The sequence below is a fragment of the Thecamonas trahens genome (assembly GCF_000142905.1).
Source record: "Thecamonas trahens ATCC 50062 unplaced genomic scaffold supercont1.19, whole genome shotgun sequence".
Lineage (NCBI taxonomy): Eukaryota > Apusomonadida > Apusomonadidae > Thecamonas > Thecamonas trahens.
This window is the reverse complement of record NW_013657661.1, coordinates 381,777-397,021: the sequence shown is the minus strand read 5'-3', so window position 1 is coordinate 397,021 and position 15,245 is coordinate 381,777. Positions and strand designations below refer to the sequence as shown.

Genomic DNA, 15,245 nt, shown 5'->3' with positions numbered 1-15,245 from the left:
ACCCCCCCCCCACACCCCCTTCACACACACGACTCCCCCCCCCCACCCTCGCACACCCATACCCCCTGCTTGTACGGTGTGTAGGTGTAGGTGGTCATGGGTGCGACGTCGTCGTCGTTCCCGGCACTCCCGGGCCCGCCGCGGCCTGAACATGCGCCGCCGGCACTGCGGGCACGTCTGCTGGGCCTGCTGACACAGGTCGATGTCTTCCTCACCGAGGCCGACACGCTACTGATTCCGGCAGATGAGCCGAGGAGTCCTGGTGGGACTCCGTTGCGTAAGCCCTCGGCAAGGGCTCCATCTGTACTTGCTGTCTTCGTCACCGCAGATAGACCGCACCCGCTCGTCATTCACTACATGACTACAGTGCTGAGGGCGTACTTTGGCGGCGGGTCACCGCTCACTGCTCGTCTCGCTGTCGATGCCCTTGACTCGCTTGCGGCTGTTCTCGAGGCTCTCTCCTCGCATGTTGCTCCGTCGGATGCTGTGGCCGCTGCGCTCTCGTCATCGCCGCTGTCGGACTCGACGGCCGATGCGGCCTACATGGGCTCGGCCCAGCTGTGGGCTATCCTCGCCAAGGTCAAGGCGCTGGCCAAGTCAACGCTGCTGCCCGGCGACGCACCTGATGCCACCTTGCTCAAGTTTGTGGTTGAGATGGCACCGGCACTCGCCAGCACCGTCGAGCAGCACGTCTCCGCCCTGCCTTCGGTGCTCGGCTCCTCGTTTGCGCTCGCCCTCCTCCGCGCCTTTCTCGCTGCCCGCATCCTGGCCATCACCACCGAGCGCGCCCTCTCCTCACACACAAGCCATCCGGCCGTCCTCGCCTTTGGCCATCTCTCCGACATGTTTGGTGAGCACTCGCTTGTTTCTACCCCGATTCTCATGCATGTGCAGGCCTTTGAGCTCACCATGTTTGTCACCACATGGCTCGCCGCCCTCGGCATCTCTGACTCGCTCCCGCTTCAGTTTGCAGCCCGCTCGACGCAGCTCGCGCACGCTCTCCTCACAGCCATGTCGGACTTGCCCGAGTGGAACGCGCCCATGCTCGCCCGCCTCGGCCTGGCACCAACCAATGTCATCTCTGTTCTCGCCACCATCCCGCCGCTGGTAGCCACCCCCACCCGGGCCTATGTCTTTGCCATTGCTGGTCGCCTCCTCATTGGCTCGTCGCCTGCGGCTTTTTCTGGCGGCCTCATCGAGGTCATGGCCTTGGCCACGAGGCTGCCCTCGCACGTCGCCTCGCGCCTCCGAGCCCTCGTCTCTCAAGCCCGCGCCCTGCCGTCGTTCCCCAACCATCCGTTTGTACCCTTTCTCAACGGTCTCTCAGCCGCGTATCCTGCCCTTGACGATAACGAGAACTACCAGCGCGTCGCGCGCGCCCTGCACGGCGTCTCGGTTGCTTCGGCTACCCACGTCCTCTCCCTTGCCGACGAGCTCCGCCAGGCGCTCGCAGCCGAGCGCGTTCCGGCGCACGATCTCGATGCCGCCATTGCCGAGCTCAGCGCCCGCGCCCAACTCGCCACCTCGCTTGTCGACATCCTTGTCGAGTCGCTCACTCTCCTCCCGTCGCGCCCAATGCCTAGCGCCTGGCTCACCTCGCTGGTGGCGGACTTTTGTAATGTCATGGCCCTTCATTTTGACTTTATTCAGGAGAACGACGCCATTAGGATGATGGCCGCCGTCCACACCGGCCTCCTCTTTTCGCACTCTCGCCTCTCATCGGCGCTCAAGGCTGCGCGCAAGCTTGCCCGTGCCCTGGAAAAGGTAGCTGCTGACGGAGACTTGCCGCAGTACGACGTCTCTGCCCGAGCCCGCGCAGCCTACGGCGCCGCCATGCTCCGCACTCTTCTTGTTCGCATGGACGAGTTTCTTTTGCCCTCACCACTGAGCATGATCCGGCACCGCCGCTGTCGCCCGTCGCGCTCCCGGCCCAGTCGCCGCTGCGCAAGTTTGCGGCTGCCACAATCCGACCCATGAGCCTGGTGAAGACACACCAGGCTGCCCACGTCGCTCTCCACCTCGCCCTCGCCGAGCACCGCGCCCTTGCGCCAAGCTCAACCGTCTTTGATGCCGCTACAGAGGAGAGCGAGCTCGCGGCCTCGGCCCGTGCCGAGCGCAGCTCGCACGATGTGCCCATTGCGCCGCGCTCGCCCAAGACCCCCGCCGGCCCGGCCAGAGCTCGTCCTCTCCGCGACTGGCTTCGCGCTCGGAGCTCGACTCACTCGAGGCGCAGCTGACGCACCTCCGCGACGCGCTCGCCGAAGCCGATGCGCGCAACCGGCGTCATCTCGAGACCGAAAAGGAGCTGCGCGAACAGCTGGCGGCCGCCCGCTCCGCGGCTGGCCCGTCCGACTTGGCTCTCTTGCCCGAGCCCGAGCCTGAGCCCAAGCTCGAGGGCAAGGCGCAAGCCAAATCACATGCTACGACTACCTCTGCCGGCTATGGACCACTCAAGCTCGGAGACCTAGAGTCAACCGAGCCCGCCGAGCTGCGCGCTCGACTCAAGCAGGCGATTACGGCCTCCCAGGCTGAACACGCCGAGCTGGAAGCACTCCGCGCCGAGCTCAGTGCCCTGCGGCTCCAGCTCAACTCGGAGAGTGGGGCTGAGAGCGCGGCGTCGCTCCACGGTGCACTCGTTGCTCTGCGCGACCAGGTCCACCTCCTTGAAGAGGACCGCAAGTCCCTGCTGGCCCGCGCCGTGGCTGCCGAGGATGCCGCCCGGTCAGCCAATGAGAGCATGCGGACCGCGTACTCGAAGCTAGAGACTGCCACTGTGTCTCTGGAGGAGAGCCGTCGTGTTTCCAGCGAGCATGAGCGCGACCTGAGCAGAGCTACTGCGCAGATCACTACGCTACGGTCTGCTCTCGACCGCGTCCGCGGCGAGTACAAGCAGCTGGCGGCCACGTCGCGGAGTGAGCTGGAGTCGCTCACCTCAGCGTATCAGGCGACCAAGGCAGCCGAAACGGCAGCCCAGGTTGAGGTCCGCTCCAAGTCGGAGCAACTGCAAGTCCTCACGCTACAGGTAAGCCAGTTTGACTCGTCGCTCACGTCGATCGAGTCGGAGCTGCGGGCGTCGCTCGCCACCGCTCGTGAAGAGCGCGACAGCGTCGAGGCTCAGCTTGCGGCTGAGCGCAAGGCTCGGACTGCGGACTCCAAGCATGCCAGCGAACTCGAAGCCAGAGTCGAAGAGCTCGAGCGCGCCCTTGCTGCCGCAGCCGATGAACAGGCCGTGTTCAAAGCGGAAAGCACGGCTGCGTCCGAGGCTGCCGAGGCGGCCTCGGCCGAGCTCGCCAAGTCTCGATCTGCGCTCGCCAGTCAGGCAGCCGGTGCCTCGGCCGAAGCCGCCGAGCTGGCAACTCGCCTCGCCACCAAGGACCGCCGGGTTCGCTATCTTGAGCGTGAACTGGAGACCAGCTCTATGCGCAGTACCGAGGCAGTGTCCAAGCTCGAGGCACGAATTGGGGAGCTCGAGCGCGAGCTGGAGTCTGTGGTCTCACTCGCTCGCGAGAGCCGCAAGGAGCTCTCGTCGCAGGTAGCAGAGCTTGATGCTCAACTGGCGACAGAACGGTCGGGCGCGGAGCCGTACAGGGCGCGCGTGGTAGTGCTGGAGAAGCAGCTTTCTGCCGCGAACGAGAAGCTCCGCAGTGTGGTCCAGGTGCGTGACGAGACGCTGGAGGAGGCGGCTGAAGCAGCTGCCAAGGCATCGCGGTTTGAATCCCAGGCACGCTCTATGGAGGAGAGTTTGGAAGCAGCCGAGGCCCGCGAGGCCGGCCTCCGGACCCGCCTCGCCGCGCTCGAGGAGGAGCGATTGAGCCGAAGCTCGGCCGCCGCCGACGAGGCAGCAGGCCTGCGCTCGCGGACGTCGAAGCTAGAGGCGGAGCTGGAGTCGGCGTGCCGCGAGCGTGACACGCTTGATGCGACTCACAAGTCACGCATCCGCACCCTTGAATCTGAGCTTGAGGCCGCAAAAGTCAAGGCTAGGTCGGCGGACGCGTCGATTGCGTCGCTAGAGGCTAAGCTGGAGAAGGCCCAATGTGACATTGAGAGCACTACAGCTGGCGCGGAGACTACCGCTTCCGAGAACAAGACACTTTCGGCCAAGGCGGCTAAGCTGGAGGGGCTCCTTGCGGCGGAGACCAACCGCCGCGAGGAGCTCGAGACTGAGGTCACTGCCGCTGCCGATGAGCTCAAGAAAGTGCAAAGTGAGAAGCACTCGTCGCAAGTCAGCGTCGACGAACTCACGCGCGAGGTGGCAACGCTGCGGGCGGGGCGCGACCGTGCCGATACTCTTGCGGCCGAAGCTGCAACCGAGGCAGAGACACTCCGTAGTGAGTGCAGCACTATGCGGAAGGAAATTGCACTCTTGCGCGTTCGTGTTGACGAGCTGGAGGCTGACAAGCTCCAGCTCGACGCCCGGCTTGGATCAGCAACAGCAGCCCGCGATGACGCGACGTCGCGTTTGGCGGCGGCCGAGGAGCGCGAGCGCGAGCTGCGCACCAAGGCTCGAACCGCAAGCAGCGAACTCGAGACTGCGCGTGATGCCGCCGAAGAAGAAGCGCGGCGTGCGGAGCGGATTGGGCGCGAGATGGCTGAGCTCAAGGCTGATCTTGAGCGGGCTATGGCGCGTGCCCGCGAGGCTGAAGCCGAAGTTGAGCGCAAGGCGCAGATTCTCGACTCTGAGACACGGACGACGTCCAAGCACGTGAATGAGCTCAAGGCCGACCTTGCACGGGCAGCGCGGAAGCAAGCCGATGAAACTGCGGCGCGCGAGGCGGCGCGCGAGCGATTGGCAGAAGTCGAAGTCGCGCGCGATGCTGCCGAGGCTGAGCTGGTGCGGATCAGGAGGAGTGGCGCCATGGCGGAGGCCGAGGCTCGCGCAGCCCAGGCTGATGCCGAGAGGAAAGCCAAGGAGCTTGCTGAGGCCCGGGCCGACGCTGAGAGTATGGTGAAGGAGCTTGCCAAGGTCAAGCAGACACTCGAGACTGCCCAGGCCGATGCCGAGGCCAAGGCCAAGGAGCTCGGCGAAGTCAGGCAGGCGCTTGAGGAAGCTCAGACCGATGCCGAGAGCAAGGCAAAGGAGCTTGTCGAAGCCCAGGCTGACGCAGAGAGCAAGGCGAATGAGCTTGTCGAAGTCAGGCAGGCGCTTGAGACCGCCCAGGCCGATGCCGATGCCAAGGCCAAGGAGCTCGGCGAAGTCAGGCAGGTGCTTGAGACCGCCCAGACCGATGCCGAGGCCAAGGCCAAGGAGCTTATCGAAGCCCAGGCTGACGCGGAGAGCAAGGCGAATGAGCTTGTCGAAGTCAGACAGGTGCTTGAGACCGCCCAGGCCGATGCCGATGCCAAGGCCAAGGAGCTTGTCGAAGCCCAGGCTGACGCGGAGAGCAAGGCGAATGAGCTTGTCGAAGTCAGACAGGTGCTTGAGACCGCCCAGGCCGATGCCGATGCCAAGGCGAATGAGCTTGTCGAAGTCAGGCAGGTGCTTGAGACCGCCCAGGCCGATGCCGAGGCCAAGGCCAAGGAGCTCGGCGAAGTCAGACAGGCGCTTGAGACCGCCCAGGCCGATGCCGAGAGCAAGGCGAAGGAGCTTGTCAAAGCCCAGGCTGACGCGGAGAGCAAGGCGAATGAGCTCGGCGAGGTCAGGCAGGCGCTTGAGACCGCCCAGGCCGATGCCGAGGCCAAGGCCAAGGAGCTCGGTGAAGTCAGGCAGGTGCTCGAGACCGCCCAGACCGATGCCGATGCCAAGGCCAAGGAGCTCGGCGAAGTCAGGCAGGTGCTTGAGACCGCCCAGACCGATGCCGAGGCCAAGGCCAAGGAGCTTGTCGAAGCCCAGGCTGACGCGGAGGCCAAGGCGAATGAGCTTGTCGAAGTCAGACAGGTGCTTGAGACCGCCCAGGCCGATGCCGATGCCAAGGCGAATGAGCTTGTCGAAGTCAGGCAGGCGCTCGAGACTGCTCAGACCGATGCCGAGGCCAAGGTCAAGGAGCTCGGCGAAGTCAGGCAGGCGCTTGAGACTGCCCAGGCCGATGCCGAGGCCAAGGCCAAGGAGCTTGTCGAAGCCCAGGCTGACGCGGAGAGCAAGGCGAATGAGCTTGTCGAAGTCAGACAGGTGCTTGAGACCGCCCAGGCCGATGCCGATGCCAAGGCGAATGAGCTTGTCGAAGTCAGGCAGGCGCTCGAGACTGCTCAGACCGATGCCGAGGCCAAGGTCAAGGAGCTCGGCGAAGTCAGGCAGGCGCTTGAGACTGCCCAGGCCGATGCCGATGCCAAGGCCAAGGAGCTCGGCGAAGTCAGGCAGGCGCTTGAGGAAGCTCAAACCGGCGCGGCCAAGGATCTCGACAAAGCCCGGGCTGACGCGGATAGCAAGGCCAAGGAGCTCGCCGAGGCCAAGCAGATGCTTGAGACCGCCCAGGCCGATGCTGCGGGCAAGGCTGAAGAACTGGCACAAGTCAAGAGCTCTTTGCAAGCGACAGAGTCTTCAGCATTTGCTGCCAGTCAAGCGAAGATTGCAGAGCTTGAAAGTTCTCTGGCAGATGCACTCAGCGACCGCGACCAGACCGCGAGCGCCCTTGCTGACGCCCAGACCAAGCTCGACCAGGTTTCGGCGCAGGTGTCGGCACTAGAGGCAGCCAACGACCAGCTTCGCAACGAGAGCGAGCACTTCCGGTCGAATGCTCGCTCCGAGTACTCAGACCTTACCGGCAAACTCGCCGATGCCGAGGCAAAGAGCAAGCGGTTCGAGACCGAGTTGATTGAGACCGACGCCCGTCTTGCCGACGCCCGCAAGCAGCTCGCCAATACCCGCGCCGAGCTTGACATTGTTACTGCGCGCGCTGGTGCTCTCGTCGCGCAGGAAGACGGAGCAGAGGCTACCCTGCGCCACAAGTTGGCAGCATGTGAGACCGAGTTGGCAGACTCGAGGGCTGTTATTGAGAGGATGAAGCACGAGATATCTACAACAGCTGCGGAAGCAAGCAGCAGCGCTCCCATGGCGGTGGAAATGCGTGATGAGCAGCAGGGTGCAGCGGCCGACACCGAGTCGACGGCCGCGCGCAAGCTTGCAAACCTCGAGGCTGAGCTGGCCCAGGCCAAGACGGCAGCGATCAACGCCGAGTCGACGGCCGCGCGCAAACTCGCAGACCTCGAGACCGAGCTGCAACGTACTCGCGACGCCGCAGAGGCGCAGGCTGCTGCTGCAAACTCGGCCACCATTGCCCGACTGGCAAGGCTTGAGCAGCGCCTTGCAGCCTCAGAGACTGTGCCTCAGGCATCACTCGGCGTGGAGGATCTTGCTGTCTCGCGAGGACCGACATTGGCGACACCTTCGACTCCGCCGTCGCACGTTCACCACTACGACAGCGACCGCCTTGACGCGCTGCAGTCACGACTGGCGACGCTGACACCGATGCGTGACACCGCACCTGACGCCGCAATTGATCACATCGAAGCCCACCTGGATGCCATCAATCGTTCGCGAGACAAGCTGCAGGCCAACCTGGACGCATCGCAGGCGGAGATTGCGTCGCTGCGCCAGCTGCTCAACGCATCGCAGCAAGAGACCGAGACAGCCCGTATCGATGCTTCCCGCGCTCGCGCCGAGACCGCCGAAGCCCGCGCAGTCCTCGATGCCAATGTCAAGCGCTCTGCTGCCGTCGAGAGCGAGCTTCGTGCCGATCTTGACCACTGCCACAAAGAGATCATGACGCTTGAGTCACGAATCGAGCGCACAGAGGCCGAAAACACACTGCCGAGTCTGACGCCCAGCGCAAGGCCGCGTCGCTCGAGCGCCTGCGTGCCCGCCGGGCCGAGCGCGACAACGAAATCAAGCGCATGCGCGACGAGATTCGCGAGGCTGCCACCCACATGGCCGAGCTCGGTGATGCTTCCGAGGCTACTGCCATCGAGCACCACGCTATGGCGCTGCACATCGCCGACCTAGAGGCCGCGCTCAAGAAAGCCGGCGAAGATAAGTCCAAGCTCACAGCCCGCATCAACGAGCTTGTCGAGGAGCGCCAGAAGCTCGCCTCGCGCGCCGCACAGCTTGAAGCCTCTATCCAAGACTTGCAGAGCGAACTGGCGTCTGCTCAGACGTCAGAGTCGCTTCGCACAGCCGAGATCGAGCGCTTGGGCGAGCAGATTGCCAGTCTGCGTGCCGACCAGCGCAAGGCATCGGCGGACAAGGCATCTGTGGCCAGCGAGCTCGCCATATGGCCAACAGTCTTCGCGCTACCGAGGCTGATCGCGATGCGCTGCGGGTCGAACTGGCAGCCGCTGTGGAGCACAAGACGCGTGCCGACGCCGCTGAGCGCCACGTCAATGATCTTACTGTGGATCTCTCCCGACAGGAGCGCGCAGCAGCCGCGGCCGCCGCAGACACTGCTGCGGCCACCAAGGCGCTTGAATATTCCAACGCCCGTCTCCAGGCCGCTCTCGAAGAGCTTCAGAGTGAGAGCAAGGCTAACATTGGGGCGCTACGTAGCGAGTGCGTCGAGCTCAAGTCTCAGCTTGACGAGGCACAAGCCGAAATTGCGCGTCGCGACGCTCACGTTGCCGATCTCGTCACCACCCAGAGCGAGACGGCCTCATCCGAACGTCTTGTGGCCGAACTCAAGGACCAGATCGTAGCGCTTCGTGACCGTCTGGAAACCGCAAAAGCAGAGACTGCTGCTGTCCAGGACGAGCTGGACAGTGCTGCTGTTGCATCGGCGTCCCGCGAGGCAGAGCTTCACAGGAGTCTCTCTGCTGTTGAGGCCACCAGGGCTAACGACGAGTCGGCCCTTGTCGCCTCCCTCCGCACTGACGCCTCGCGTGTTGCCCGCGAGCGCGATGACGCGCGAGCCCAGACTGCCGAAGCTGAGCGAAGCTTGCGTGCAACGGCAGCCAAGCTAGTGGTTGCGGTACAAGACCTGGAAGAGGCGAAGGCCGCGCTAGCGTCGGTGCAGGCAGATTTGCGCGAAGCTAACGAAGCGCGAGCTGCTAACGAAGCGATGTTCGACGATACCCAGAGCAAGCTGATGGCTATCGAGGGCGAGCTGGAGCGTACGCGCCATGACGTTGAAGACGCGCGGGCGGAGGCCGATGAAACGCGTGCCGAGCTTCGGACTGCACGAACCGAGATTGCGCGGCTCGGTTCGGATGTGGAGCGTAGCAGTGCTGTCGCTGCTCGCGCCGAGCGGCGTGTCTCGGCTGCAGAAAAGCGCCTGGAAGCCGCAACTGCCGCTCGCACCCGCCTTGAAGATGAAGTGCGCAAAGCTCGCGGCGAGGCCAAGCGCGCACGTGAGCGCGAAGACCTTTCTGCCTCGCAGCTCGAGCACGGTCTTCAGGCCGAGTACGCCATCGTGTGTGCCGAGCGCGATACACTCACCGATGAGGTTACCGAGCTGTCGGGGCGGCTTGCAGTAGCTGAGGCCAAGGCTTTCGACCAGGCCGCGTCCTTTATGGAGGGCTCTGAGTCGAACGAGGCACTGCACGAAAAGCTTGCCGCAGCCAACGCCCACATCGCGTCGGCCGAAGCCGCACGCCAGCAGCTGGAAGGCGAGGTCTTCCGCAGTGGCGCTGCTCTCCGCGACATCGAGGACGAAATGCGTGCACTCGAGCTCAGCCAAACAGAAGCGCACCGCGACCGCAACGAAGCTTTGGCGAAGATGGCCCAAATGGAGCGCCAACGCGAGCTGTCTATGGCGCGGACCGCTGATCTCCGCAACCAAATCGAGGCATCGCGCGCGGAGGCATCGGGCGAGAAGACCAAGGCCGTCAAGCTTGGGATGCAGGTGGCGAGTCTCGAGAAGAAAGTAGCCATGCTCACTGCCGAACTAGAGCGCTCGCGTGCTATGTATCAAGGGCTGGTGGATGATGACATCGAGGAGCTGAACGCATCGATTGCCAGCCAGCGTGCGCGGGACGAACTTGCGGATGTGGCCCGCGAGCGGGATGAGGCGCGAGGCCAGCTTGCTGCGGTCGAGGCTGATCATGGTTTGCTACGTCATTCGCTTCGTGAGCTGCGCGACGAGCACCAGCGAGTGCTCAGCGAGCTCGCAGCCGAGCGAGGACGCGCCGAAGTCGCCGAGCGCGAGCTCGATGGCGTCAGGGTAGCCAGCTCAGTGGCCACGAGCGAACTCGAGCGGGCGGGGGCACGTGTTGATAACCTTGAGCATCAAGTTGTGGCTACAGAGCGCGCTCTAGCTATCGAGCAGACGCGCTCGCGTGCGTTGCAGGAGACAGTGGAGCGGTGCAGGGCATCACTTGATGACCTCCGTGGACGACTGGCCAGCGCCGATGCCGAAGTAGCGCGCTTGCGCGCGGAGCAGAGCCAGTCGACGATCGTGCCGACACCTGCGGACGTGACCAAGTTGGCCGACGAGCTCGCCAAGTGTCGCATGGATCACACAATGGCTGTTCGCGAGCGTGATGCCGGTCGCGAAGAGATCGAGCGTCTCCGACTTCAGCTTGCGGAGCTGACTCGCCAGCTGGTCGAGAGTCTGGCGGCGACCAGAAACGCGACAGTAGCGAGCCGCCCAATCGCGACCGGGAATGCCAACTTGACCGCTACTCAGGACGCTCTTGTTGAGCAGCTAGTTGAGGCCAAGACAGCCAAGCTGGCGGCCGAGTCAGATGCTGCTGCAGCTGCTGGCGAGGTGCGAGAGTTGAAGAAGCAGCTGCACGAGGCCGGAGCCAAGGTGGAGCGGATCTCTGAGTTGGAGACCGCACTCGCGATGGCGCTGTCCGAGTGCGACGCCGCAATGGACCAGGTGGAAGAGAGTTCGATTGCAGAGCTACGGGCTCAACTGGCGACCACAGATGCCGCGCGAGTTCGCGCCGTGAGCGATGCTGCTGCTGCATCCAACGATCTAGCAGCGGTCCGCAAGCAGCTGGCAGATGCGGCTGCCAACGAGAGTTTTGCGACGGCTGCTTCTCTCACAGAGCTTCGTAATGCACTGAGCATCGCCGAGACAGATCGCGACAAGGCCGAGCAAGAACTGGCCATGCTCCGCAAGGAGAACGAAAGCGAGTCCGACGGCACCGTGTCAGTACAGGATCTGGTCGATGTGCAGAAGCAGCTTGCAGCCGCGCGCGCTGAGGTGGAGAGCACACAGGCTGCTGCCAGCCGTGAGCTTGCTGATCTGCGACAGCAACTTGCCGACGTTACTGCCGCCAAAGCACAGGCAGATGACAAGACTGCCTCGGCGACGACTGAGCTCACTGCGCTTCGCGAAGAGCTTCAAAAGGCTGTGGCCACCAGTAGCGCGACAGCGTCCGATACCGCGGGTTTGGTGCAGCAACTTGTAGAGGCCAAGGCGGCAAGGATGGCGGCTGAGACCGAAGTGGCGGCCGCGACAGGTGAGCTTGACAAGGTCCGCAATAGTTTGCGCGAGACAACCGCTCGAGCCGACGCGCTCGACGCACAACTTGCGGAAGCGAAGGCCTCTCAGGATGCTCACAGGGCGGCCGAGGTTGCTGCACTCATGGAGCAACTGATGGAAGCAAAGGCGGCCAAGATGGCTGCCGAGACCGGATGCTCAAGCGCAGTTGGAGAGCTGGAGAGCATGCGGGGCGCTTTCGCGACAATGCAAGAGAGCCGTGACTCCCTTGCTACCGAAGTGGATGCGTTGCGCGCGAGCCTGGAGAAAGCCAAGGCCGACAAGAAGCTTGGCAGTCGAGCCAAGACCGAGGCGCGCAAGCTGCGTCGTCAGCTGCGAAGCGCCGTCGAGAACGTCGAAGAGCTCACCAGCCGTGTCCATGAGCTCGAAGCACTGCTCGAAGAGAGCCAACTTGACAAGAGTCTGGCGCCTGAAGATGCGGGAGTCATGACTGCGGCCAATGAGACCCGAGTGGATGCCGAGGCCGAGAAGGCAGCGATGCAGGTCGTACTTGATTCGAAAGATTCACAGATCCTGGAGCTTGAGGCCGAAGTAGCAACGCTGAAGGCTGTGGCGGAGGAGAAAGGCACAGCCCTGCAGGATGCAGTGGTCGAGAAAGCGTCGATGCTTGCCGTGCGTGAAGAGCTTGAAGCCGATAAGTCAGCTGTACAGGAGGCGCTGGCGGAGCTCGAGACCAGAAAGGCGACGTTGGAGGCGGCACTGGAGGAGAAAGAGGCAGCGGTACAGGAGCTGGCTGTGGAGCGAGATGCAGCAGCTGCGGCGCGAGATGCAGCGCTAGAGAATCACGTCGATGACGCGCGCGGCACGTATCAGCTCGTGGCTGCGCGCGCTGCACAAGCGGCTGCCGAGTCGAGGAACAACGCCAACGAGTCGGAGCTCGAGACCATGCGGCAGAAGCTCGAAGGCGCCGGTACGCTTACAAATTCACTGCGAGAGGAGGTGTCCGCATTGGAGACATCGCTCGAGAGTGTTCGTGCTGATTGCGATGCACAGAGAGCCGAGAACTCTGCGTTGAAGGCGCGTGTCGCCGAGCTGGAGAGCGAGCTGGCGATGTCGCGAGCGCTTTTGGACGAGGCCAACGAGGCTCGGAAGCGAGGCGAGACTTTGGTGCAACTGGCCATGATGCAAAATCTCGTTTCGAGCCGGAGTGACTCTGGCTCCGACCTTCAGCTAGACAACGAGGTCGACAAGCTGCGGCGAGAGCTGCTCACGCCGACGACGAGCTCGGACGTGCTCTTTGCAGCAGCAAGTGACGCTGACAGCGAGAGCGCCGCGGCGAGTGTGCCAGATGTCCCCGAGGCTGACATGCGAGTGCAGGAGCTGGAGGACGAGCTGATGCGGACCCGTGGCGAGCGCGACGAGGCGATGGCTGCGATGCATTCAGAGGGCATCGACACATCGCTTGTGGATATGATGCAGCGAGTGGTTGCCGCCGAGAGTGACGCGGCTGCCGCGGCTGCTGAAGTCGAGCACTTGCGGGCACAGGTTGCCGACCTCAGTGCCAAGCTAGTGACGTCGAGCGCGACGGCGATGGCCGAAGCGGAAGCGGAAGCGATCCGGCCTGGTCCACAAGTGATGGAGCTCGGGACGCACGTGGCTCAGCTTGAGCGCGACCTGGCGCGTGCTCGGTCGGAGCGTGACCGAGCGCTCAAGGACAAAATGGCGCTGTTGCAAGGACGCGGGAGTGACGAGGCGATGGCCGAGCTTCAGGTGATGCAACAGCTTGTGGAGGCCAAGACAGCCAAGTTGGCCGCCGAGAGCGATGCGGCCGCGGCTGCGGCCGAGGTCGAGCAGCTGAGGAGCCAGCTGCTGTCGGAAGGCGCCTCAGCCGATGAGCTGAATCAGCGCGTGGAAGAGCTGGAGCGGAAGCTTGAGCGTAAGGTTGCTGAGACACGGGCCGAGCTGGACGCTGTGTTCCGCAGCATGGAGGAGGAGGGTGCGAGTAGTGCCGATCTAGCGGTGATGCAGCAACTGGTGGATGCTCGCTCGGCCAAGATGGCCGCCGAGTCGGATGCGGCGGCGGCGGCGGCAATGGTGGAGCGGCTGCACAGCAAGCTGCTCTCAGCGGGCGAGAGCACGCATGAGCTGAGTGGTCGCGTGCAGGAGCTCGAGAATGCACTCGCCGAGGCGCGTGCGGAGCGCGAGGCCGCTGCTGATCGCGAGGTCTTCCGTCTTCAGCAGCAGCTGCTTGATGAAAAGCAGAGCGTTCGTGAGCTCCAAGAGCGAGTGTGGACACTCGAGCGCGAGACAGCGCTTGCGCATGCTGCGAGCGAGGGCCGACGCGAAGACGATATCATGCGCCAGCTTGTGGAAGCCAAGGCTTTTAAGCTGGAGGCCGAGAGCGATGCGGCAGCCGCGGTGGCCGAGCTGGCACATGTCCAGCGCGAACTGAAGGAGGCAACGCGACGAGCGGGTAGCCTGAAGTCGCGAGTCCGGGAGCTTGAAGGTGTTCTTGATGCCAGGGACGCCGCGGAGAGTGTTGAGGAGAAGCGGCTTCGGAAGCAGCTTGTTTTTGCCGAAGCCAACGCAAATGCGTTGAGCTCACGAGTGGCCTCTCTGGAGGGTGAGCGCGAGGCAGTAGCGGCGAGCGAAGGCGGCGATGCTGAGACGCAGAGGTTGCGCAATAAGCTGGAGGCGGCATCTAAGAGCAACGACTTGCTCAGCGAGCGAGTGGAAGAGCTTGAGCGCGAACTGGACGAGGCACTGGCGGCCAAGGCTGATGTTATCGTCCGCGTTGACTCTGCGACCGACGAGTCACGTTCGGGTGAGATGATTCGCGAGTTGGAGGAGAAGCTTGCAGCTGCCGAGGCCGAGCTTGCTGTGGTCCGGGAGAGTGTTAGAAGTGCAGCGTCGGATGCATCGCAGCGGGATCTGATGCAGCAGCTTGTGGAGGCCAAGTCGGCGAAGCTAGCTGCCGAGAGCGATGCCGCAGCCGCGACGGCCGAGGTGGGCAAGCTGCGCAAGCGGCTTGGGGCGGCTGTCGAAGCGGCCGAGGAGCGGGAGATGGGTCTCGAGGCTGCATTGAGAACGAAGGACGAGGCTGTGGTCAGGCTTGAGACCGAGAAGGAGGTGCTTGGGCGGCGGATTGCGGCTGTAGATGAGCAGGCTGCTGACACTGCGACAAGCGCAGCACGTGTGGCCGAGCTGGAAGCCGAGGTGACGGCCAAGGACGAGGCTGTGGTCAGGCTTGAGGCCGAGAAGGAGGTTCTCGAGCGGCGGATTGCGGCTGTAGATGAGCAGGCTGCTGACGCTGCGACAAGCGCAGCACGTGTGGCCGAGCTGGAAGCCGAGGTGACGGCCAAGGACGAGGCTGTGGTCAGGCTTGAGGCCGAGAAGGAGGTGCTTGAGCGGCGGATTGCGGCTGCAGATGAGCAGGCTGCCGACGCTACGACCAGTGCAGCACGTGTGGCCGAGCTGGAAGCCGAGGTGACGGCCAAGGACGAGGCTGTGGTCAGGCTTGAGGTCGAGAAGGAGGTTCTCGAGCGGCGGATTGCGGCTGTAGATGAGCAGGCTGCTGACGCTGCGACCAGCGCAGCACGTGTGGCCGAGCTGGAAGCCGAGGTGACGGCCAAGAACGAGGCTGTGGTCAGGCTTGAGGCCGAGAAGGAGGTTCTCGAGCGGCGGATTGCGGCTGCAGATGAGCAGGCTGCCGACGCTGTGACCAGCGCAGCACGTGTGGCCGAGCTGGAAGCCGAGGTGACGGCCAAGGACGAGGCTGTGGTCAGGCTTGAGGCCGAGAAGGAGGTTCTCGAGCGGCGGATTGCGGCTGTAGATGAGCAGGCTGCTGACGCTGCGACCAGCGCAGCACGTGTGGCCGAGCTGGAAGCCGAGGTGACGGCCAAGGACGAGGCTGTGGTCAGGCTTGAGGCC

At 64.0% G+C, this 15,245-nt stretch overlaps 1 protein-coding gene across 3 annotated transcripts in view; it reads left to right on the top strand.

Annotated features, from left to right (window-relative positions):
• Positions 1–96: 96 nt before the first annotated feature.
• AMSG_04949 (enterophilin-1) overlaps positions 97–15,245 on the top strand; it is a gene marked incomplete at its 5' end in the record, with an annotated part of 22,336 nt that continues 7,187 nt past the window's right edge. The window contains 6 exons of one of the 3 annotated variants that reach the window (XM_013903160.1): positions 97–1,851; positions 1,890–2,129; positions 2,177–5,158; positions 6,410–7,648; positions 7,750–8,184; positions 8,232–15,230. In XM_013903160.1, the coding sequence (XP_013758614.1) occupies positions 97–1,851; positions 1,890–2,129; positions 2,177–5,158; positions 6,410–7,648; positions 7,750–8,184; positions 8,232–15,230 (13,650 nt within the window). Of the gene's footprint in view, positions 1,852–1,889; positions 2,130–2,176; positions 7,649–7,749; positions 8,185–8,231; positions 15,231–15,245 lie in introns of all 3 variants that reach the window. The other 2 variants (XM_013903158.1, XM_013903159.1) reach the window with 2 other exon arrangements.